Below are 25,499 nucleotides of genomic sequence, written 5' to 3'. Positions count from 1 at the left end.
GTTCCACTCTCTGCCATACCCTTAGCACCTGGTTCTGTTCCTGACCCACGGTGGGTGGTTTGTAAATGTTTGTTGACCAAGTGAATTACTTACTTGTTGAAGTGTTCCAAGAAAATGAGGCTGGTGGAGGTGCCAATGATGGTAGTCAGGCCCCCAATGGTGGCAGCATAAGAGATGCTCAGAGAGAGGCACTTGCAGATCATCTGGTCGTGCTGGGACTTGTACTTTCTTTTGAGTTCCTGGTTCCTGGGTCCAGGGGTCAGGACTGGTGGCTTTTCCTATCAAAGAAAAATCAGTGAATTTCTCCAACTCAACTTGGGCTGTCTGGCACACAAAGCATGAAAAACAGGGGCACCACTGTGCAGTGAAAACGTTTTGAGCTTGGGTGTCAGATAAGTCCCAGTCCCTTACCAACTTGGGCAACCCCATCTGAGCTGTAGTTTCTTCTTCTGTAAAATGGGGAAAATCCTATTTTCTCTGCCAGATTGTTGTAAAGAGTAAATAGAAAGCACTCGGAACACTTCCTGGCATTTAACAAATGGTAAGCTGTTATTACGTTTGTTGTCACGAATATTAACAGTTCTGTTTTTTACTTGAATTCCGGTAAAACTGGCTCCTCTCCACTTGGTGTTTAAATACCAAACAGAAGGTGGTTATTCTACATGTTAGAATATAGTCCTGATTGGGAGATGACTAAAAACAATAAGCTTTGCCTTATAGAAAGAGTCCAGCTTTCACTGGGTGGAGAGTCGAAGTGTGTGATTCTCTCCTCCCTTCTTTCTCACTTTTTCCCTTCTTGCCTACTGGCTTTTCCTCCCCTCTTCCCCCTCTCCCTTGCGTACAAACCTCAGCCTCTCCATGGTTCTCTCAGGCCCTGCGTGGTCAATGGGCTGGCCTTTCAGGGTCAGAAGTTGCTGACCTCTGGTCTCAACTGTGGACTAAAGAAGCACGTGCCCCTCTGTCCTGCCAGGCCTGTCCTCAAATCGTTAGACTAGGAGTAGCCTGGTGTAATGTCAGCTGGCCAGGGCATAGGGAAACCATCTTCCTAGGAGGACCCAGGAAAAGGCTGGACCCCTCCACATTTTCCTGAAAGATTCATTGATTGTAAGAGCTGGAGGAGACCTCAGAGATTCTCTGGTCCAGTGGTTTTCCACGATCTTTTCTCCTAATGAAAATTTACATGGACCTCCAATAGAGAAAACAGAAATGTAGCATTTAATGGGCATACATCTATTTTTTAACTGAAAGTATACACATAGGTTCAGGGGACTTGGATTTGAATTGAGGTTCTCTTCTCACTAGCTCTGAAGCCTTGAATACCTGATTTCATCTCTCTGTGTCTCTGTCAAAATGGAGTTTAAAGTTGCTACCTCATTGAGCCAAGACTAGAGAGCAAATGTTCAGCACAGTGCTTGGTATTTAATAAATGCTGGCATTTGTTTATGATGGTGTGGATGCTATATAATTGAGATGATTTTGATGAACACACACATTTGAAATCAAGGATTCTAAATAACAGTTGCAATTCTACATCAGCTTCGACATCCATTTTACTTCTGCATTTTGTCTCAGTGATAAAGCACCAGGAAAATCAGGGAACAGAAAAAGCAGTTGTCTTAAAATCTCAGGATACTCGAAAAAAATATTTGCAATGCCCCTGAAGCACCTTTGAGGAGTAGTTTTAACACCTCTGATCTAGACCAAGCCTCAATTTTTATAGCCGAAGAAACTGGGGCTCGGACAGTGGAATGACTTGCTGAAGTTAACAGCGAGTGGGATATCTTATCTCCATGGTACATGCAGGCCAGACACACATGTGGGTGAAGTGTGCCTGGTGACAGCCCACTAGCCTGACGCCCTCACAGCCTCACGAGCAGTGCCCCTGCGGAAACTCAAGGCACTACATGGAAGAAACAGGATCAGGAGGTGCAATTCCATTACCTGGGATGGGTGCTGCTTCTTGCCCTGGTGGCTTGCTGTTCTGGCGGAGTTGGTGATTGTGGGCACACCATTCAGGTTCTGTCAGGACACAGACCATCACACTATCAGGAGGAGGATGTGGGGCCTGGAGAAGCTACCTGATCATCCCGGGGGCACACACGCCTCCTCCCTGTGGGACTCCGAGACCAGAGCCAGGGTGAGCAGGTAGTAGAGCACCCCACTGTGCCTGCCTCCTTTTCGCAGGTTCCCATCTTGCTGGGGCCAAGCACTGCATTTGAGGAGGCTTTTGAAACTTGGAAAAACATGGCTCTGTCCTTACAGGAGAGCTTGGCTTTCTAGAACTTCGTTAGCTAATAAAGAACCCTTCATTTTTCTTTAACACAAAGAAAATGAAAAAATCACACACAATCAAGTCCACAGATTAGACTGATCAAAGCCCATCCATTAAAACCTATCCACAGTTTGGACTGAGATAAGAAGAGATGTAAAACCAGCCCTGGGGGAGGGGGTGAGGCCGAGTAGAGTGTGCAGGCAACTTGGCTTTCCCCTATAAACCTGTCCCCTTTTTGTAATAAGATTTTTGCAAATGAATCCCTCCCGAAAGGAATCCTAAGGGTGAATCCATGGCTCTTGAATATGTGGATGACTGAATATTGGGTTTCCATGAGGAACGGTTAACCTGTCCTTTGTGAAGCTAAGCCCAGTACTTGGGGGTGGGACTCAGAACTGCCCAAAGCCTCGTCCAGGCTCAGGGGAGCACCTCTGCACCCTCACATCAGAGAAGGCCGCTGGACCCTTGACAAGTTGCCAGGCATCTCTGTCCCTGACTTATCTTGAGGTCTTTCAAGTATCTCAAAGCACAGAAGAAACCCAAGGCCATACCTTGTTCTGCATCAGAGAACTGAAGTCTGCATTTGACGTGCTGGAAGAAGAAAGCAAAGGAAGTGGGAAAAACAACAGTGGCCCAGATTTGATGAGATGGGAATTCTCCCCACATCGGTGTCTGGTATAAGTGACCCTTCTAGGCTCAGGTGTTCTAGGCTACAAAGAGGACGAATCTCACCTTCTAGAGATGTGGTAAGGATTTGTGGGGACGCGCAGGGCGTTTCCTCTGAAGGGAAACAGACTTCTAATAATAGCTAACCTGGAGTGCTTATTAGGTGCTGAGCACTTGGGGCAGGTATCACTACCTGCATTTACAGAATAGGAAACTAGGCAGAGAGAGGTTACTAACTTCCCAAAGGCACCACCAGCCAAGACCCTTTTTGCCCCTTTATCTTTCCTGCTCCCTGAAGCCTCCACCCTGACCCTGGAGAAGTCAGAAGTAGCAGAGAGAGTTGGTGAGGGGAGAGGAAGGTGGAGAAAGAGTGACAGAAAAGCAACTATCTCCCCACTCACTTTTACCTCTTATTCTGCAGACCTGGGCTGAAGGGGGCTTGGGTGTGAGTGTGAGAGGACTGGGGAGAAGCTTCGCATGAGAGATTGAAGTTTTGATATGTCTGGCCTAGGTTGCCGAATATCTGAAAGTGAGATTGTTCTAAGGTCTGAAAGGGACCAGAAGGACTATGGGATTTGCCTGAGGTGTCATCAGAGTGTGGAGGGAAGTCCCGTAGGTTATGATTGGAGACTGGAGGGAGGAAGAGAAGCTGATGGCACCCCTCTGCGTCTGTCCCATCACGTAGTGGTTTCACTCAACGTGAGTTCTCCATTTTTTTTTTTGAATGAAAAGAGCAAATTGCAAAGCTGAGCTCTAGTACAATTGCAACTTTCAAAATGTGCTGTTCATCACAGTATTCCTTGAAGACCACATTTTGATATCAGATCTCGAAAAGAAATCAGCTGTTAATGAATCTACCTCACATGAGTGTTTGAGACATATTTCTCCTTTTCTAAAAAGCTGCTTTTCATCAGCACGTGGCTTTCTCACCAACTGTCCTCGAATCCCCTACCTGCCACCTAGTTTTTCTTTGCCATATTCAATGAGACCAAATCTAGTAAGATCACATCCAATATCTATAAAATACTTTGTGATTCTCTAAGAGTCTCCAGTGACTCTGAATCTGAATGCGAACCTTTTTTCATTAATTAAATATATTATTCTCCCAAGAGGGACATCAATTTAGATGAAATTCTACTTGGTAGATGTATGGGCAGTCCATATACTGCCCCCAGATTCAGTGTAGTCTTTTTCCCTCTTCCCTCAGCCCTGCAATACCCGGTGGCTAAGGGAGTTGCCCTCAGAATCTTGGCAAGCGGCTCCTGGGTACGGAGAGGAAATAGGGGCGGGGGAGTTGGTGGTGTGGTGAGATGTGAGCTTGGCCCATACAGCTGGAAGAGCTGTTTCTGAGTTCTTTCCTGACTTCTGGAATGGACCCTAGGGGGGCTCTGTCTGGGAGGTGGGCAGATATACTCACTCTTCATTGACAAAGATGAGTTCCAGGGAAGGTTGGCTGTTGTTTACATCGAGATCTACAGTAGCAAAGGAAAGCAGAAAGTGACATGTGGAGTCTGGACCTGACTCTGAAGGGCAGGGGCTCTGAGCTGGGGCTGGATGAGGAAACAAGGGCATAAAGCCTCCTGATGGGCCTGGTGTCTAATGACTGCCCTTCCCTCTGCTCTGAAGGCAGAGCGAGACTCAGGGACACAGGTAGGCCTGGGGTCTTGTCGTAATCCTTGAGCATCTGGGGGCAAGGAGCTGTGGTGGCTGCCGTAAATGGGGCAGGAAGGAAGAGCTGGGAATGGAGGTCACAGGGAAGCTTCAGGTTACAAGGGCTGGTACAGGATAGAGGGCGGGGAAGGGGGGGGACGCAGATGAGGGGGTGGGGGTGGGGCGGCCCTGAGCTGGGCAGTGTCAGGCGAGGAGGGTGGAGGAGCAAAGGGGAGATGAACTCCCGCAAACTGTACTGATGGGCTCGGCCTCTTCGGCGCTGGAGTTGCCGGCCACGAGCTGCTCCTCCTCGGCACTGACCAGCTCCTGCAGCACAGCTTCCACAATGGGCATGACCATGGCGGTGGTGGACGTGTTGGACAGCCACATGGACAGCAGCGTGGTGCAGCACATGAAGCAGAGCAGCAACCTGGAAGGCAGGGGGGCGGGGGGAGCATCCCAGCACACCCACCTCCCCAGGCCCAGCTTCTGACCTCACAGCGCCCCCTCGGGGCCTCCTACCAACCCATGGGTGCTGGCATTTATCCAGAAAGTTGGGGTTTTATGTCATACATTCAGCTCTGTACTCCCAGGGCTTGGCACAGAGATAAAGATGTGTTAAATGAATGAACCACATTTCATGGGCTAGTGGCCTTAGCCAAAAAAAAAAAAAAAAAAAAGCCCTTAAGCAAAGAATAGCTTTGGTAGTAGGATCACAGGTCATCTCTGTGGACACTCGCTTGGTGATGATGTCTGTTTTTTGTGTATAAAGGAATTGTTTTTTGGCCCTTGCAGCCAGCAGGTCTGTGAGTAGCATCACATTCCTTGCTTTGCAGCTGCCACCACAGTTATTAGCGACCAAATAGAGATTAACGGACAAAGCTCACGGTTCTGCCCACTACGTGTCCCGCTACCAACACGTCGAAAGCATAGCCCCCAATGGCCCAGCTGTGTCCCATTTCACTCTGTGCGCTTTTTCAAGGCTGTGTCTAAACGAGTCGATGCTTGGAGGAAAACACAAAGAAAACTCTCAAGTTCTCCTTGACTTTGAAAAAATGTGCTGTGTATTTGTATAGACACAGTTCTTATTTTTGTAAGAGAAGCCAACATAAAGACTGCCCGTGTTGCTCACCTTGGGTGGGATCACTGACTTTGCACAGTTTGGGGCCAGCACATCTGTCATGTGGATCATGACCCAGTAGGTGCCAGAGCCCTGATGGTGTCTCTGTTTAGGCTGATGGAGACATGAGTTTGTCTGTCCTGGACACGCACCGGCAAACAGAGGGCCCCACAGTGGGTGGAAACTTGCCGGAGGGTGCAGTAAACAGAGATGAGTAGAAACGCAATTGGATGAAAATTCTTGAAGCTAGTATCCAGGGGTTTTAAAGAGCCGAAGAGTCCCAACATGATGTGAGGAAATGCCATTGTGTGTCTAGGAGGTCGAGTGTGGGGTACAATACCTCGGTTTATTAACTGAGTGAGGGGCGAACTATGCTCTGAGTTAAGCTGTGGTTAAGTGGGAGACAGGAACATCCTTTTAAGTATAACCTGTATTCTTCTAATGACTAGTGTTGAAAACTAAAACCATATTATTTACTTATGCTCTGTTGGACTCCCAAAGGAGTCAGGGCAGCTTACATAGAAAGTGTTGCAAGAAAGCTGTAAACTAGAAGGAGGTGAGGACGATATTCCAAAGGTAAGGGAAGGGCAGGGTTACCCAACAGAGCAGGAGTGAGTTCACACAAAGCCATCAATCCTGACCTTCCTACACATTCCCCAGTGGCCTTGACAGCAGAGAGAAAAGAGGAAGCAGCTGAGAGCCTGCAGTGCACTGCAGATGCTGGGTCAAATGCCACATTTGGCAGGCCTGTGGTCTGAACCAATGACAACAAGAACTCAAGGTGGATGGGAGGAAACCTCCACCCCTCCTTAAATGACAGAGGAGAAGACACTACTTCCTTGCTAGCCTGTTCCCTGATAACACCGGAAAAAGGTTGGGAAACAATTTATGTTGGTACATCTTGTTTTACCGTATGAGTCCCTGAGGTTTTGTGACCTGCTGCCCTGGCAGTCTGGGTTACTCAGGTCATTTAGATTGTGCCAATAAAGGACACTGAAGTCACCCACTCGAGTCTCCATTCAATGGTCACAGGCCCTCTCACTGGAGGGGGAGGTGGGAACCTTGTGGCCCTGGTGTCCTCCCATCCCCATTGGTAGAAAGCCTCAAGTGGACATCCCCCTGACCGTCCAGGGGGCCCACTGGGAGCCGGGGGGGATGAACTAGGTGCGACTTACATGCCCGGCTTGGCTCCGGCCATCAGGACCATGCGCAGAGCAATGCGCTTGTGCAGGTTCCACTTCTCCACGGCCGCCGCCACACAGATGACACCCACCAGCAGCAGCGTGGTGTTCTTGAAGTACTCGGCCGCCACCTGCGGAGGCCAGCGCGGGTCACCCCTACCCGACCTGGGGCCCAGCCCCTGCTCGACTAAACTCACTCTCAGCCAGAGGCTGGCAAGCAAGAAGCAGGGAAATGAGGGTTATTAAAATAAGCCAGTTGTGTGTATACACACACACACACGCACTACCTTGAGCAGGCACTGTGCTAAGCACTTAGCTAAGATTATTTCATTTAATCTTGCTGATAACGCTATAGGGTAGATATTCTCAACTTTTTAAGAGATATAAAAACATTAATTATGAATATGATTTCAAAGAAAAAACATTTACAATTTTATCTGAATCCTTAAAAATAATGAAAATAACCCTGATTTGTCCACTAATCTAATTTTCTTTAGTTTTTTAGAGAGTTATGTTCATTTTTTGATTAGAAAGTCAATACCTATTCATTATGGAAAACTAAAATATAGAAACATTAAAGATAAAATTACCCTTAATCCTACTACTGTTAATATTGTATATTTTCTTCAATTTTTTAATGTCTGTATAGATACATAATTGGATTTATACAGTATGTACTGATTTATATCCTGCTGCTTTTATTCATTTGACGTTGTACCCTGATCGTTTTCTTATGAGACTTATTTTATTGGAAAAATTCATGCTAATGGTGGCATGAAGTACCATAGAATTTACTTAGCCATTTTCCTTTTATTGAATATTTAAGTTAATTTCTTTTTTCTTTCTTTCTTTGCTACAAATGAAACAAAGAATAATTTTCTGCTTAAATCGTTAATGTTATATAAATGTGATTATTTCCTTAGGATAGAGTTCTTGAAGGTTCTTTATAATTTACCTTAAACCCTTAAAAAAAACTTTACGTTTGAGTAACTCTTTACCTCCAAATAATTCTAAAGTTCTGAAGGGTTCCAAAATGATAATAGTTCAAGGAATAGCCATACACTGTCTGTATATATGTTTTTGTTTTTGTTTTTTCCTGAACCATTCTAGGGTAAGTCATATATATTTTGGCCTTTTATCCCCAAATACTTGTGTTTATTTCCTAAGATTAGGGATTTTCTGTCACACAACCATAGCACCAGTTACCAGCTTCTTCTCGCTTTTTAATGAAGAGGAAATTGAGACCCAGTCCTGCTCAAACATGTTTCCTGTGTTTGGTCTCCAGGACTAACTCTTCATTGATTTCCTCCCTTGGTACACTCTCTTCTTATCTCCACTTTGATGAGACTTCAAAGCCCAGTTCAGGCCCGGTGGCATCCAGAAAACCTTCCTTGTGACTCTAGCCTCTGACTCCAGAACATTCCTTGTGGGTTCTATTAACTCCACATATCACAGAGCACATAGGGCAACGCTTGAATTGTTGCTTCACGCGTGTACTGTATTTTTTTATGTGTACCTCTCTTATCTCTTAGCTGAATTCTAGGGTGCAAAAGGCCAAAGACCATGTTTCTTTCTGTATCTCTTAACACCTAATAGGATATTGCACAAAAAGTAGATGCTCAATGAATAACTTGTCACATACAACAGAGTTGTTCCCAACAATGGAACCATGATATAAACGGAGAGGAAAACATAGAAAAGTTTAACCCTTCAGAAATCCTCTTGAAGTGAGAAAACAAGGACATTTTTAACTGCAAGAAAAATAAAACTGAACAGGGCAGGAAATGCAAATATAGTAAAACCTGTGGCATTTGAAGTGGACAGAATTTACATAATCATACGGTTAAACTTTGTTGAATTATATGCCTGTACTGGGAGGGTAGAGAGAGGAGAATTGGGTGATGTGAGAGTACAAAATCCTTACTTGCTGTAATTGGAAGTCAACTGATAATGTGTAAGTGATAACGCAAGAATTAATATAAGAATATTATGTAGGACTGTGGTGCTTAATACCAGAAGAAGCAGTTAACAAAGTTAAGTTATTGACTCTGGGTTGGGGGAGGTGGGATTTGGTGGAGGGTGCAGTGGGGGAGGGGTGGGGAAGGAGACTGCTGTTTTTTTTATTCTGACCTTTTCATTATTATTTGATGTTTAAAGTCTGCACGGAACACTTTGGTAAGATAAGAGCCCCCCCAAAAGGCAACCTGCTCCTTTTCTCCCTTCTCCCTTTTTCCCCACAGAGATTTCCTTGTGTCTGATTGAGTTCTGCGCAGCAGAAGGATCAACTCTCCTCTCTGTGACCATTTCCTGGAGGAAGAGCCTGCTGCTTCTGGTTAATCTAATTCTTGTCCTCTACCCCAGTCCTCAATGACACTGTCACTAATGCTCCCAGAAGGCAGAGCAGATCTGCTGGGCTTGTGCCTGGGGCAGTGTCCCCTCTGGGAGGGCCCGGAAGGCCTTGGGCCCTGATGGTGGGTGGACGTGCTGCCCCCTAGTGGGATATGTAAGCACTGATGGGCTGCCTGAGGGCTGCCTGAACTGGGGGCCTGGGACCTTCCTTCCTGCCTCCTTACATTCCCAGGCAGCTGAGAGGCAGCTTTGTGGTGGAATCGGTGTTTTAATTTCCTCTGTCTACCAAGGAGGGAAGTCACAGAAGACCTGAGACACCGTTGTCCTGGGTGACGGTTTTTCACTGGCCCCATGACTTCTGTGAAGCTTTTGAAGAGTCAGTGCTACCTGGGTTACTTTCCTGGGAGACTGACTGACAACATTTTAATTTTTCTGCCTCTTTGGCACATATCCTAATAGAAACCCCGTTTGTGATGGCCTTTTAGGAGGCTCAGCGCTTGCACAACAGGTGGGGCTACTTTCTCTGAGTTCCTCTCAAAGGGAAGGAGAAACGAACCAACATGGGTAGAGCGCCTTCGACAAGCCAGGAATTTTGTATTTTGCATTCACTTTTTCACTTAAGGTGAGGAAACAGACTCAGAGAAGTTAAGGAAGGTTTCCAGGGTTGCAGTGTGAGGGCTGGAGTTGGGATATCAATCCAGGTCCATGTGAATCTAAGGCCACCCAGTTCGAAATGCCACTCAGCGTGGCCACCTGGAAACCACTCGTCTAATTCAACTCCGGGGGAAATTCTGGGTACCCCAGACAGCACAGGTCAGCCCACATTCCTCATGTTTATTCATAATCACAGTCCTGACACTGGCCTCAAATGCCCAGGCCTCGTCCAATGGAAGTCCAGGCCCTGTTAGTGAGATATTAGCCCTGTGCTGTTTTCTTATTTGGTGTATGGTGGGCTCAGATCTGTTCATGTGTCCTCCTTGCCCCCTTATAAATGATGCCACGTGCTTGGTGATGTAGTTTATGATCTGAGTGTAGTTTATGATCATGAGGTAGCACCATCAAGTGGGGAAGAGTGAGGGCTCTGGCGTTAGCCAGAACTCAGCTGTGTGACCTTGGGCAAGTTATTCAGCCTTTCTGGGCTTCATTTCTCTCATCTAAAAAAATAAATGAGGATTATATGAGTCCCAATCTTTTTTCTAAAGCTGTTGAGAGGATTAAATGACACATGTAAATCAGCTAGCATGGCCCACCATCTTGACAGCCAGGGTTCTTGGTGGCTCTTCTGTTACTAAGTGGTCCACACAAAGGCTGACTGAGTCTGAGGCCATTAGCACACAGAGAGGCACACAATAAATGAAATCCTGTCCAATGGTGGTGTTGGTTAGTTTTCTAGCCCACTGATTTTTCTCTTGCAATAAAACCTTGGTTATTCAGAACCCCTCTGTGAGTTCCAGGATTCTTGATTATTTGAATTGTTTTCTAAAACGTGTTGCATTCTCACATTGCCATGAGCATTCCTTTCCCCACTATCTAATTTCCAAGACTAATATTCTTTGAGTTGGGAAACTAGATAACAAAAGTTGTTAGAACTATTTGCAAAGAGAAATTAGGTTCTAAAATCAGTGCTCCTCCCATGGCTAGAGTGCATGGATTTAGTGGCATTTGTGTTGGTAGTGTTATTGCCTTTACTGCTTTTCTGCTCTGTGGTTTTTCTCAGTGTGCCAAAACCCTGAACTTGGAGAGTAGAGGTGTTTCTGGACTGTGTTTAAGAAGAGATGGGCTCAAAGATGCCGCTTTGAAAAGGTGGAGCAGAGGGGAGCAATAAGAGCTCAGGCTTTGGAGTTCAGACGACCTGGGTTCAAATGCTTGCTCCTCACAGAAGAGTTGTATGTTCTTGGAACAAATACGGAACTCCTGTGCCCCCGTCACTGCAACCTTGTAAGTAGTAATGCACAACACATTGAATCCATCATGACGTGGGCCTTAAGTAAGATGATGCGAGGCAGACCTGGCACATAGGAAGTGCTCAATAAAGGCCCATTATTTTTGTTAAAGAAGTGAAGAGATGAAACACTTCAAGGTGAAATTGAGGGTTAGGAATCAGGTACACCAGCATGACCATGTCGGGGAATAAGAGAAAGAAATGAAATAAGGAGCAGGGTGGACCTAAAAGACCAAGATTTGTCCAACCTTTCGTAAGTGAAGGGTGAATACATCTCAAGAGTTGTCTAACCCAGCCTGGACTGAGAGGCACAAGGAACGAGGTGCTGACAAATGTAGTCTGTTAACGAATTAGTTCATCGTTAGTGAATTGCAGGTGACATCTGTTAGTGATGAGCTTTTAAAAACATCACTCTCTTTGGTCACGGGATTATTTATGGCTCTCTGCATATGTCAAGTTTTCATTTTTTTTTTTTTTTTTTTGGCACACGGGCTTAGTTGCTCCGTGGCATGTGGGATCTTCCTGGGGCTGAGATCGAACCCGTGACCTCTGCATTGGCAGGCAGATTCTTAACCACTGCGCCACCTAGGAAGCCCAAGTTTTCATTTTTTTACAGGTTTTTTTTTTTTTAATGGGAAGTGGGGAGCTGTGGCTTTCATACTAGCAGTTTGAGGAGAATGGAAATCTGGATGTTGATCTCAGTTCAGTGCTTTTCTCACGAAGAACAGGGCCATCATCAGGGAGGAAGACAGAGATGGAACAGTGAGTCATTCGTGCAGATAAGCTGGGTGCTGTGATGGGCACTCCCTCACCCAGAAAGCTCTAACATCCTCACAGCTCCGCACGAGGTGGGTATGTCTATTATTCTTATTTTCCAGATGTGTAAAATGGCAGTTTAGAGAGGTTACACGTGCAAAGAAAAGAATGTTGCCCGCCTTTCCAGTTCTGTAAGGATCTAGCCACCAGCAACTGCAGTCATGCACCCTGAGGGGAATTCAGGATGAGAAAAACAGGAAGCATTCTGGACTTTGGGTACTGGCCCTACATAGTTAAGATGCACATCTGAGGAATCATTTCAATGACCTCAGATTCTTACTTCTTCCCATAGATAGAAAAGCACTAAAATCATTAACTTGAGATGTCTGTTGTGATTAGCAGCAGTCTTTTGATATCTGAAGACATGTTTTTTCCAGAAAAAAAAATTCACATATTTCCTGGCTTCTCCCTTACCCCTTTGGAGCAGTACCTCCGTTACCTAAGGGGGATGGTGTCTCCCAGGACATCATCCTCAGTAAGGTCCCCGAATAAAACTTAACTCGCAACTTTTATTTCAGTCAACACACAACTTGCTCAAGACCAGTTAGTGACGAAACTGGATTCAAACTCAGTTCTACCCAACTTGGATCCTGACCCTTTCCACATAGCCAGTGTCCTTGCTCATGGTGGCAGCAGCCAGAGACTGGCAGGATGTGTGACTCTGACTGTGTCCTGACATGGGCATTGCTGGCATGCATGGGTCCCATCAGAAATGCAGCCACTCAGCACCCTGCTGCTGGCCGCATGCACAGACCCAGGCTATCCTTGCTGGGGGTGGGTCTCATCACGTGGCAGGAATGTGGCAGTCCCTCAGGAGACCAGGGGTGGTTTCTGGAAATGGACCTATTTTGAGGCTCTTTTGGTTCATCTGAACAATTTGCAGTGACCCCCGGGATGGGAGGCCTGGGCTGGCTCCCCCCTCAGTGCTGAGCTAAGGCCCCGTCAGAGCTGGAGCCCCTCACGACACCATTCCAACCACCGCCCTGGCAATGCAGCCAAGTCCAGTGGGGCTGCCTCTCCACCTTTCCCTGGGGGCAGGAATGCTGTTTCTGCTGGGTAAGTCTCTGCAGGCTCAGACACCTTCCTAACCACCTGTCTGTATTCCCTGAGGACAGAGGTTTTTAAACCACTCACTGCCTCTGAAACCTCAGGGGCCACTGCAGGAACGGGGTGGCCGTGAGGTACTGGGAAGGAAAGGCCCAGGCAGCCAGGGCTCCCATGCCCAATTGGAGTAGGACTTCCTCTTCCCTCTGTTTCATGTATTGATTCTCCTAAGATTTAGTTTAAAGAAAAGGTTTTGTTGTTGAAACAAGCTTCTTTGCAAACCTTACCCTAGAGATGTCTAAAGCAGAGAGACCCAGATGGGTGCTGACCTGGCCCGAAGTCAGCCGAGCTCCTGCAGAGCCTGGAAATGCTGACTCGTAAAGTTTCCCCAGTCTCTTTAGGACGGAATGATCTGCCCCTGTAGCTCTTCCTATGAAACATTAGCTTGGCCTCAAAAGGCAGCAAGATCTGTAGGTTCCTGGTATCCGGCCGCACTTATGGCCTAAGTATAGGCTCAGCTCTGGGCTGTGTCTAGATGGCTGTGGGTGAGGGGCAACCTGGGTTCAGGTGGGTGGCTGGGCACAGATGCTCGCCTGTGTCCTCACAGGCCTGTATGTGGGGATGGAGGGTGGTGGAGGTGGGGGGTGTCAGCCTCCATAGTGAGTAGAGGCCAGAAAGGCAGAGTAGAAAGTGGTATATGAAATGCCCCCAGGCTTAAAATACAAAGTCAGGGTCCAGGCACTGGTCAGCAATCCAGTGGGTCAGAAAGATCAGGAGCAAACAGGGAAGCAGATTTCATGACATCAGACTCAAGCATCACTTGGGTGTAGAGGCTGTTTTGTTTTTCCAGCTGGAGCTGCCTTGCTGACTCTCTTGCCTTGGCAGGAGCTAGAATCTGAATGAGACTTGCTAGAGGCCTGTGGTGCAGGGCCACTGAGACAGCAGAAGGAGATGTGTGTGTGTGCGCGTGTGTGCGCGTGTGTGCGCGTGCATGTGTTGGGGGTGGGTAGATAGAGAGCAGGTGTAATCACTAAGTAGTTCCTGACCCTGGGCATCCCTGAGACTCTTTATAAGTCCCAGTGTTTAAAACATGCTATTTAGTTCCCCAGAGAGATCCCCTGGGCCCCCACATCTATGCCTCCCAGATTGGGGATCTCCCTGATGGTGCTTTGACTCTGGCTCTGGTTTGACCTTTTGAGCCTGGTGTGTTGAGCTGTACAAGCCAGAAATCACTCCCCTGCTGAGGCTTCTCTTCATTCCTCATGTGACTCAGCTTCTAGATCTCAGACATCTTGGCTACGCACCTCTGGATGAGCTCCTTATCCAGAATTTGCTGCTCTGGACACATGTTTATTAAGTGAGCAGATTTCAGTACATTTGGCTAGTGGTTAAAGGTGAAAGTTCTAGAATCAGGCAATCCTGGCTTCAAGTCCTGGCTCCACTACTTACTAGCTGTGTCACCTTGAGTAAGTTACTTAACCTCTCTGAACTTCAGTCTCCTCTGTAAAACAAAGATAAAAATAATAGCCACTTTATAGCGGATTAAAAGATACAGTGCTTGTAAAGGTCCTCCGACTGCGCATGGCATATAGTAAAGGCTCTGCACTTTGGCGGCCACCTTGGACGGAAAGCTGACTCATACTGAGTCTACATGCAGCTGAAAGCCAAGGGTCTCTTTCACACAAACCACTACATTTATCCTTATTAAACTTCATTTCACCTGGACTTCTATTCCAGTCCATTGTCTCTTCCTAGCAGCATTGATTCTGTCACTGTACATTAGCTAGTCCATCCAGCTTTGAGTCTCCTGCAATCTGATAACATGCCTTTTCTGTTTTCATCTGTGCTCTCTCTCCAGTGTGAGGCCAACATGCTACTCAAGATTCTCTAGGTTCAGCTGTTCAACAAGCACTCAGGTTACTCAGCTGTGCTATCATCCAGCCCACACTGGCTCCTCTGACTGGGAAACTGTTATCCCTGGAAACACTGAAGGCGCCAAAGAAGAAGTTAATTTGTGTTCAGCAACTTCTGTTTAAAAGACAGAAGGGAAATTATAAGGCTTTATGGAAAGACCTCAATCAAAAAATCGTCAGTATAAAGTTTGGGCACTCAACAGGGTAAATTTCATTTATCTAGAACATTCTCTCATGGGAAATTGTGTAAAGCCTCTGCAGTGCCAGTAAAAGAGGCATTATTGCATAGGGTCTTCTGTGTTATTCCGTGTGGTTTATACTTTCTGCTAGAATAGAAACTTCTCAAGGTCAGGAGCCGTTTCTACCACTTTCTGTTTCTTTTCAGCACTTGAGTTGGGCTGAGAGAAGTCAGTCTAAGCTTTGCACACAGGGAACTCTTAATACCTTCAGACTGACAATTCATCATTATAAAATTTAACTGTTTGTATGCACACATCCAGCCCCAGTGGAAAGCCCAAAGCATTAGCTATGAGATTTAGGAGGGCAGAAATGGTTTTTTTTTTTTTCATTTGTGTCGCCTGCAAGGTATCTGTAACATCCTATATTGCACATGGTAGGTACAGCACTCAGAAAATATTTTTCTGAATGTTGACTGAATAACCTGAGGGACAAAAGCCATAGATTCAGGGTCATACTGGTCCTATTCACATGCCTTCTTTCATATGGAGAGTACACTACTGACACACCATGAAAAAAACATTGCAATCAGGAAACATGAGCTGAGGTCCGTATGCATAAGACATCGTAAATCCTGGAGGGTATGAATCTGGGTGGAGAGTGTACGTGTCTACAGCAAGTTTATATCTGATGTTGCTCATGTACTAAAAGGACAAAGGTATCAGAGGGGCTCCAAGGGAAGGGAACAACACTTTTAGCTGAGGTTTTTGGAAAGGCTTCACCCAGCAGGGTAACTGGGTAGGATTTTAAAAGCTGAAGGAATAGGAGAGAACTTTCCAAGGTGGAAGAATGGCTGAGTCCCGGCAGGGGGCTGAGCAAACACGAGGTGGGCTGGGGAGTGACAAGGGGATGATCTGTCTGGAGTAGGGGGCTCCTGCAGACCCCTGGCCTAGCTTTTTCCCGGGAGCCATGGCACCTGCTGGTGTAGGGGAGAGGGCAGTAGCTGTGGAATAGATATTTTCTCTGTCTGCAAAATCAACTGGCTCACAAAGGGCTATAACCCATGTCCTCTACCCAATCGGCATTTCCTTTAATCTGAGTTTAAAAGCATAGCTAAACAGATTATATTTGGCTTAAACTGCTCCCTGGAGCCCAGCTGTCAAATATCATCATCAGCCAAAGCCCCTTTATCAGACAGATGGGGTAGGATTTTTCACCTCAAATGCTAATATCGGCTCCCTGACTCTTGTAGTGTTTTCCACCTGTAGCCCCAGCAATGACCACACCTAATTGCTCCCCGGACAGTCTTCCTTTTCTCCTTACAAAGTCCTGTTGCCTTTGAAAACAACTGCCTTCCTAGAGTCCCTATAGGTTGAGTCTTCCTGGCTGTGCATGCAGATGGTCAGGACCTTGGATGAAGTGTTGCCTAGCAACATCCCTAGTGTGTGGAGGGGCTGATTGGCCCACCTGTCTGTAGGATCCCACTGCAGGAAGCCCTTGGGGAAATAAAGACATCATCTACTTTAAGGCTAAGGCATGCTGTTGGCTTTTGGGCTGCCTGTAGTGAAATAACAAAGATACTAGTCTTTTAAAGAATAGTTAGCTCACTTTAAAATGTTACTTAAGCTTCAATTCTTTCTGTAACTTCATTTTTTTCTCTGCTCTTTACTTTCACTCCCTGGATTTTGCTTTCACAATTTGAAAGAGAAATCTGCGGAACAAGTTCATACGTTTCTCTTAAGAAAAGTAATATTGGTGCTTGTTCTTCTAGGCGTGCACACAGACCCAGACTGTCTGTGCCCTTCCCACAGAGGAAGGGGGACAATTGGAGTGACTGCCTCATGCTTCAGGCCCCGGGCCCCGGGCCAGCTTTCATGTGGGTCCCCAGGATATTGGTGTTGGACCCACCTCCTGGAATAAAAGCACTGCTGAGGGTTTTGGGGATCCTGTCCTTACTGGAGAGTCTGAAGCGATTATGACTACTCAATGCCAACAAACAAACAAACATACCAACAAACCTCCAAACCAAAATGCCCCAAACCAAAACAAAAACTGGCCAGCTGAGCCCATCCAGTAGAAGGACAGCCTGTTAATTTGTAGTCAAGTACAGCAATTAGGGGATGGCCTAATGTTATCTTTGGACTTTCAAAAAAAAAAGTTCTGTCATCCATGGTTGAGGCATCCTATAGACTCAGGTTCATTATTCCTTCCTCACATCACACTGGTGAAGAGCTGTACAGTGCTTAGTACATGAAAATGTACAGTTCTCGTCATGAAGCTACATAACATGAAGTATTCTTCTTATGGTACAGTAAGCAAGTGCATAGACTTTGAAATCTGACAGCTATGAGTTTGAATCCAATTCTGCTATTTCCTACTTTGTGATCTTGGTTAAGTTTCTTAATTCTGTGAACCTCTTTCCTCATCTGCAGAATGGAAATATTAATATCTACCTGGTAGAGATCTCGGGAATATTAACTAATACTGCACGTCTGGCGTACTGCCTGATTCTTAGTAGGCATTCAAACATAAGTTCCCTTTCCTCTTTCTTCTGTGCCTCTGTCCTTAACTAACCTCTACCATTCAATCTTCTTCAGAAACCCTAGGCAGAGACCAGGTGCTATAACGAGATAGTCCGAATGGAACCAGGTGAGGACCGTTCTTCACCTTGCTGCTGGTTTCTGGCTGTGATTTTCCTCTTTCCTATTTGTGGTAGGCTTAACTGTCCGCTCTGAAATTTGGCACCACCCTGGGCTTCTTGTTGACAATTTCTGTTAGAGCTTTAAGAATGCCATAGAGAGAGCGTGAACGGAGGTCAGACTCTAGGTAGACAGCAGTCATGGAAAGAATATGCAGTAATCTTGAGCTGGGGGAAGAAGCAACAGAAATGTTTTTTAGAGAAAGTGAATGAAAACATTGTCAGGACTCAGAGAAATATGGTAAATCTCTCTATTAGCAAGCATGTATTGAGCACCTACTCCATACAGGCTCAGCTTTAGCATAAGATTCCCAAGACCTGGGAGGCCTGATTCCTGCCTTTGAGTGCTTAGAGTCTAAGTCAGAAGACAGAGCAACAGCAGTCTGGTTGAATGTGCCAATCATACAGTTCCTAGAGGGCTTCAGGGTGAAGGAGTGATTGGATGTGATTAATTAGAAAGCTTCCTGAAAGAGGCAGTTTGAGGGAGATGAAGGTCATGGGTTGAAGGAGAGGAACTAGGGTCTAGAACAGCAGGGGCAAAGGCTTAGCGCTAATGGGTTGTTCTAGAGGGTGAAAGAAGCTCCCTCCTCAAGTGCTTTGTGAATCTCCCTTCACCTTGAGCCCTCTTTTTACTGGCGCAGCAGGGAACAAGCAGGGGGCCACTAGTGGTCTAACCTCGCTGGATCGCAGGACTCCGAAGAACGGATAGAGGAAGGCCGGCACCAGGGCTGCAGCTCCAAGAGGCACCGCCTCGGACACCCAGTACACAGCAGTCACGATCAACACATAAGCACACGCAGCCTCCTGGGAGGGGAAGAAAGTGGGCGGTTAGTCACAGGACAGCCACTGCCACCGAAAATCCAAAGGAGACCCAGGGCAGAGGCAGCAGGCACATGGGCTCAAACATGGCCACTGGGACACAGCCCTGGGAGGTGCAAAGCTGGACGTGGCAGAGGAGTTTGGTGGATACATGCCATCTTATTGTTTTTTTTTGGGTGGGGTTAGTTATAGCTGCTCTAGATGCCTGGCACGTGGTTTGCATTGGTTTGCAACACGGTGACCATAGGACTGTTATGCTGTCACAGCTCTGTTGGTTCCTGAAACTGAGCAGGGTTGGGACTGAAATTAACTTTAGTGTCCAGACCCAAGATCATATACTATAAAGGTGGAGTTCACAGTTTTAAGTTGGTCTAGGCAGGATATTTTGGTGTCAAGTTGATCAGGTGCTAGAGGTTCTTGGGGTAGCTGAAGGTAGGGATTGATTTGTGTAATTGATTCACATGTGAGTTCTGAAACTGGCCCATTTGGGGCTGGATCACTCCTTGCTGGGTTGGCGGGGGGAGAGCTGTCCTGTGTACTGTAAAATGTTCAGCAGCATCCCTGGCCTCTACCCACTAGATGTCAGTAGCACCTCCCCGATCGTGACAACCAAAAATGTCTCTAGACATTGCCAACTGTTCCTTGGTGGGGAGGAGTGGGGGAATCGTCCCTTGTTGAGCACCAGTGCCCTAACCAGTGTCTGGGACTTTATTCCACCTGCCCGATGCACATGGAAACGTCCTGCTGACAAGAGGAATAAGAGTGCTGTCTATCTGGAAGGGAAGGCCTGGAAATTTACCAGGGTTTTCCCCGGCCCACTCCCTTTGCTGGTTGTACAACCATGGGGTATGCAGAATAAATAAGTACAACGTTCTTATAAAAAATCAGTCCTCCTTAACCTTAGCTCCAGTAACACTGGTTGCCCCGAATGGTGCTGATGAATGGTGGTGAGAAAGGTCACTGGCTTACTCTTGGGAGAGGTCAGTGTCCAAGGGCTTTAACAATGGACTCCGGAGGGCCATTGAATAGAAGATCCAAGCTGGCTGTGGACTCCGCTGTTTATACCTAGTTCTAAACCCACTGGGCTCAGGTCTGACCTACCCTGAGGCTGGCTGGCCATCAAGGAACCTGACAAATCTTGTTCTGTTTATCTCTCCCTTGGATTCAGAACAAGCGTCCTCAAACTCTCACACAAAAGTTACAAAAGGTCACAGCAACCAGTGAGGGGCGTCAGGAGTGATTAACCCAGCCTGGCTGGATGGGACCTTGCTCCCTCCTGATATGCATGGATTACGGGGTTGGGGTTTGAGAAATGGGAACTGGGCCCAACAATTGTTGACTGTAGCTCCCACTGAGATTTCCTCTGGGGCCAAGAGATCAGAGAGAAGTTAAAACTTTTGGAAGTGCTGATAAGACAACAGAACCAGGACTGGGGAAAAAGGGGCTCCATTTGAAAAAGAATGCAATTTAGAGAAATGTTCCCTTCATTGCAGAAATAAAAATACCTAAAGGAGTTCAAAGCCCTTCAGCCCACGTGAGCTCACTTACTGCTATCTCCTTCCTGGAGACAGAATGGCAGGTCTTGATTCTAGTTGAAGAAAAGGAGATAGAATGTCTTTCCCTCACTGAGAAGCCCATATTCCTTCCAAAGAACCATCAGTCTTTCTTGGCTTGGTCATTACAGGTCTAGGAGTGGAGGGAGGAGAGAAGGGGAGAGAGGGAGAGCGAGAGCTATTTCCTTCTACCATGCACCATTTTGGTTTGAATTAGGAGAATTTGGGTAAGCCGAGGTAAACTTTTTTTTTCTTTTTTTTAATATATAAATTTATTTATTTATTTTATATATTTATTGGCTGCGTTGAGGTCTTCGTTGCTGCACACGGGCTTTCTCTAGTTGCTGAGAGCGGGGGCTACTCTTCATTGTAGTGCGCAGGCTCCTCATTGTAGTGGCTTCTCTTGTTGTGGAGCATGGGCCCTAGGCACATGGGCTTCAATAGTTGCGGCACATGGGCTCAGTCGTTGGGCTCACGGGCTTTAGAGCACAGGCTCAATAGTTGTGGCGCATGGGCTTAGTTGCTCCGTGGCATGTGGAATCATCCCAGGGCAGGGCTCGAACCCGCGTCCCCTGCACTGGCAGGTGGATTCTTTACCGCTGCGCCACCTAGGAAGTCCAACTTTTTTTTTTTTAAGGTGAACTTTTTGATTGCAACTATTGTTAGGAATTAGAGTGGATTACTGGAGGAAGTCACCAAGCCACCTTCATCCAGCAGTATGAAGAACAGGATAAATTGCCATCATTTTCATCTGATCTTTCCTTAGAGCTTTCTAACTTTCATTATAAGAACGACCAAGAGACCACCTTCAGGCCACCTTTGTATCTATTTCACACCCAATTCACCCATGGAATTTACATAAACTTCCTTTTGCCCCTCATCAACCGTCTCAAAATTCAGTAGGGAAGGTTGTATTCAGATAACCCAGAATACTCTGTGAAGTTTGTTCACAGGATCCTGTGTCCCTGCGTCTGGCCGGGGTCTGGCATGTAGCTCAATCAATGTTGGGTGAGCTGAACTGGGCTTCTCTGCTGGCTATCAGGTCTCTCGTATCTACTGGTGAAAATATTCTGGAAACCACCAGTCTCTTATCACTGCCACTGGTCAGCAGGTATGTAGGGGTTGGTGCATATTCAGGCAGTGCCTTTAAAGGATAGTGTTGTCAGTTCTTTTTTGCTCCTGTTTACAAATAAAGGAGCGAGTTCAAAAGTGGCATTTCCCCACAGCAGATGCTTCCTGACTCTGCTACTAACAGATCTGCTCCTTTCCCCACAGTCCGACCACCCCAATGAAATCCCATTCAGACTCCACTGGAAGGAGCTTGAGGTCTGGTTATTTGGCGTCATAAATGATGGGAAGGGCTTTGAAAATTTAGCTGGGGAGCTGGGTGTAACTTTTATCCCACTGGGACACCAAAGCCGAGCTTCATTACGGACACCCCCCTCTTCACCCTCCTCTTCTGTGATATGGGAAACCGAGTCTGGGCCCCGGGCTTTGGAGGGTTGGGCAGGAAAAACGGGGAGGTCATTGTAATCCTTCCTAAAATGTAGTTGCGGCTTGCCACTTTGAAGAGCCATCAGAACCGCAGGCCAGGAGCTCCTGCCCAGGTCACTTCTCTTGGCTCTAGCCCAGAGCAAACAAGGCCATTCAGGAATCTTAAGGATTACATATCAGAATCTAAGTGTGATGCAAGGGGGCCGAACAGATGAGAGCCAGTGCACGTGGTAGTGTGTGCCTACTGTGACCTCAAGGTGCTTCTGTCATCGTAGAGGAAGAAAAGCAGCGTCTTATCGACACTGTGACACACGGAGGAATCACTCTGTAGGGCACACTGGGGCGAGGGGCGAGCAGGCTGCACCCAGCCCTGAGGGCTTCGGCCACCCAGGCTCCATCTAGCTATCCCGAGGACCGAGGGGGTCAAAACATCTATCCGCCACGACCCCGTGCGCACAGACTAGGAGCTCCAAGGTAGCATATTTCTATTTTCCTAAGGCACTGGTTCTCAGCTGGAGGTGATTTTGCTCCCCTGGGGGACTGGAGGGGATATCTGGTAATATCTGGAAGCATCTTTGGCTGTCACAGGTGCGGGAGGTGCATGTGTGCTACTGACACCTGACAGGTGGAGATGCTGGTAAACGTCCTCCAGTGCACAACACGACCCTCCCCTCACGACAGAGAATCATCTCCCCCTACCCCCAAACGTCACTCGTGTGGCTGCTGAGAAACCCTGCCCTAAGGTGAAACTCAGCTGGACAGAAGGGGCTGGGTCAAGGAAGGGCAGTGTCTCTTGGTCTTAGAGTCCAGCTTTAAAAATCTATTCAAAAATTACTTACAAAGAAGATGTGGCATATATATACAATGGAATATTACTCAGCTATAAAAAGGGATGAGATGGAGCTATATGTAATGAGGTGGATAGAACTACAATCTGTCATACAGAGTGAAGTAAGTCAGAAAGAGAAGGACAAATATTGTATGCTAACTCACATATACGGAATCTAAAAATGGTACTGATGAACTCAGTGACAAAAACAAGGATGCAGATACAGAGAATGGACTGGAGAACTCGAGGTATGGGAGGGGGAGGGGGGTGAAGGGGAAACTGAGACGAAGCGAGAGAGTAGCACAGACATATATATACTACTAACTGTAAAATAGTGGGAAGTTGTTGTATAACAAAGGGAGTCTAACTTGAGGATGGAAGATGCCTTAGAGGACTGGGGCGGGGAGGGTGGGGTGGACTCGAGGATGGGGGAGTCAAGGAAGGGAGGGAATACGGGGATATGTGTATAAAAACAGATGATTGAACCTGGTGTACCCCCCAAAAATAAATAAATAAATAAAAATAAATAAATAAATAAAAAAGAAAAAAAAATTACTTACAGACCCCAACAGAACAGAGGCTCACCTCTCCTTCCTTTTCTCTCCTCTTTTTTTTCACAACAACCCTCTTCTGTCAAATTTATAGATTATTTTGTCTACTTCAAGAATTTGTTATTTTATTTTTTTCTTCTTGTGGATACTTCTCACTAGTCATTGGTGACCGAGAAGCTCAAAGACAGGCTCCCAAAATGAAATGGCAACATTACCCCATGGAGTCCGGTGCCCAGAGATGGGGCTGAATTAGAGGACATGAGGTGGGGGGGGGGGTGCCTAATGCTGCCATGGAGAAGAGCAGGTGGCACTTGGTTGGCATTCCCTCAACCCCTCTGACACTGCGTAAAACAAAACAGAAACATGGAAAGAAAAGAACATCAGCCTATTGGGACAAAGCCGAAAACGGACTAGTATAGAGGCCAGGAAAACTGTCAGCACCAATCACTGCCTGCTGATCCCAGCCCGGCTTTCATCAGCGGCTCCCTGGCCCTCTGAGGTATTTATTCTACTAAAAATTTAAACCAGTTTGTTTTTAAGAAACCATCCTAATCCCCTCTAACTTTATAATTTAATCTTGGTTACTAAGTTACTCAAGGAGCTGAATGGAAGATGCCCTTCCCCTCCCACAAATGTGATTAACCTTTCTTAGCTTATTTTTCCTAAAGTCTCAAGGGTAGTGCCAGCTGGGGGAGGGGGTAATGCCACTGGGAGGAGGAGGAGGAGGAGGAGGAAGAGAAGGGAGAGGAGGAGGAAGGAGGGGAGAGGAGGAGGAGGAAGAGAAGGGAGAGGAGGAGGAAGGAGGGGAGAGGAGGAGGAGGCAGAGCAGGGGGAGGAGGGGGAGGGAAAGAAAGGGGAGGAGGAGTGGGGTGAAGAAGGGGAAGAGGAGAAGGGAAAGGGGGGAGGGGGAAGAGGAGAAGGGAAAGGGGGGAGGGGGAAGAGGAGAAGGGAAGGGGGGGAGGGGGAAGAGGAGCGGGAGGAAGGAGCCTGAGTAAGGCAAGGGAGGCAAAGGATGGTCTCAGAAGCAGAGCCAGAGCTCTGGCTCTTCTGGTCACACAAACCTGGACAAAAAATTTGGTCATACTCTAGAGGGGTGGGGGCTCTTATTCTTTTTTAATCGACTCATTTGTTGTCTCTCCTTCGAGAGCACAGAGAAGAAAACACAGAGGATACAAATAATCAAAGGGCCATATGCATGGGACCAGGGCAGGCTGCCAAGCTCTGCTTTCCACTTAAAGTTCAGAAGGAACTTGAGAGATTAAGAGTTTCAAATGCTGGTTATCAGAGCCCACCATGGTCGCCCACAGACCCTGGCTAGATGCACAAGAGCTCGGCCGGGAACCCCACCCCAGCGCACCCCAGGCTGGGGTCCACATCCTTCCCCTCCCCCATCCTCCTCCTCCGTTGGGAAGTCTTCCTGCATGTCCAGTCGCAATCCCATACGGATGGTCACATGTTGACTCCTGGCAAATGCCGGCTCTCCAGAGCGTCCTTCTCCTTATCGGGTGTTCGCCTGGCCCCTGCCCCCAGCCCCCAGAGCAGGCTGGCCCACTGCTCTGTGTCACACAGATCGGCCCCTGCAGCCACCGCCCCTCCTCTTATCTCACTCCTGGCTGGGGGCCATGGGGCTGGGGGACTGGGAATGGGGCGAAGGGATGAAAATGGCAGTTTTCAGGCAGAAAGCATGGTAGCCTCCTCCAGGAAAGCGTTTCCATTTCTTTACACCAACAGAAGAACACGCTGAGGCGCTGCACGGGCACCCCACTCCCTCCGCCGACCTCCCCTCTGACCTCGCCCCCGACCCACTGGCCCCAGGAGGGGACAGGCCAGTACTCACGCTGCTGGGGTGGAGCATGGGCAGAGGCAGCAGCAGGAGAGGCACGAAGATGACAAGCAGCAGCTTCCTGGCTCCGAGTAGGCCCTGCAGCAAGCCCATCCTGGACCTCCTCCCCTCGGAGCCCACGCCAGCCACGCGCCCGTGCCGCTGGCGATGCGCGCCTTGTCCAGAGACTTCTTCAACCTTCCTCGGCTTCCAAGAGTCCTCTTTCGTCTTCAGGGCAGAACAGGAGGGCAGGTAGAGCCCCCGTTTGCACCAAAGGCCGGGCTCCTCGCCTTCAGTTTTAGGTGGGATTGGTGAGCATAGTTTTATGCCCAGCAAAAAGGAAGTGGGAAAGGATGCTAAAGGGGGACATACTGGCTCTCTCTTTGCTTGATCAGTAATGGAGTAATTTCATCCTAAAGCTCAGCAAAAGCCCCCTTAATCAATCAAGATTACACCTCTGCTGCAGCTGTCTGGCCTTGAAGAAGTCATTTAAAAGCTTAAAAAAATTAAAAATGCCAACAGTCTACTGTGCCCTCCATCATTTTTCCTCTCTTTGATGACCTGCTTTGGGCAGTACTACTTTTACTTTCTACCTGGGCTGGT

At 47.3% G+C, this 25,499-nt stretch overlaps 1 protein-coding gene across 1 annotated transcript in view; it reads right to left on the bottom strand.

Annotated features, from left to right (window-relative positions):
- SLC13A4 (solute carrier family 13 member 4) overlaps positions 1–25,010 on the bottom strand; it is a 38,091-nt gene extending 13,081 nt beyond the window's left edge. The window contains exons 1-8 of the mRNA XM_057732730.1: positions 24,912–25,010; positions 18,504–18,632; positions 6,884–7,020; positions 4,846–5,018; positions 4,356–4,410; positions 2,824–2,863; positions 1,942–2,019; positions 94–278 (exon numbers count right to left, since the gene is read on the bottom strand). Of these exons, the coding sequence (XP_057588713.1) occupies positions 94–278; positions 1,942–2,019; positions 2,824–2,863; positions 4,356–4,410; positions 4,846–5,018; positions 6,884–7,020; positions 18,504–18,632; positions 24,912–25,010 (896 nt within the window). The remainder of the gene's footprint in view (positions 1–93; positions 279–1,941; positions 2,020–2,823; positions 2,864–4,355; positions 4,411–4,845; positions 5,019–6,883; positions 7,021–18,503; positions 18,633–24,911) is intronic.
- Between the last annotated feature and the right edge of the window lie 489 nt (positions 25,011–25,499).

Source organism: Hippopotamus amphibius, chromosome 4 (assembly GCF_030028045.1).
Source record: "Hippopotamus amphibius kiboko isolate mHipAmp2 chromosome 4, mHipAmp2.hap2, whole genome shotgun sequence".
Lineage (NCBI taxonomy): Eukaryota > Metazoa > Chordata > Mammalia > Artiodactyla > Hippopotamidae > Hippopotamus > Hippopotamus amphibius.
The sequence above is the reverse complement of the archived record's forward strand: the minus strand, read 5'-3'. Positions and strand labels throughout refer to the sequence as shown.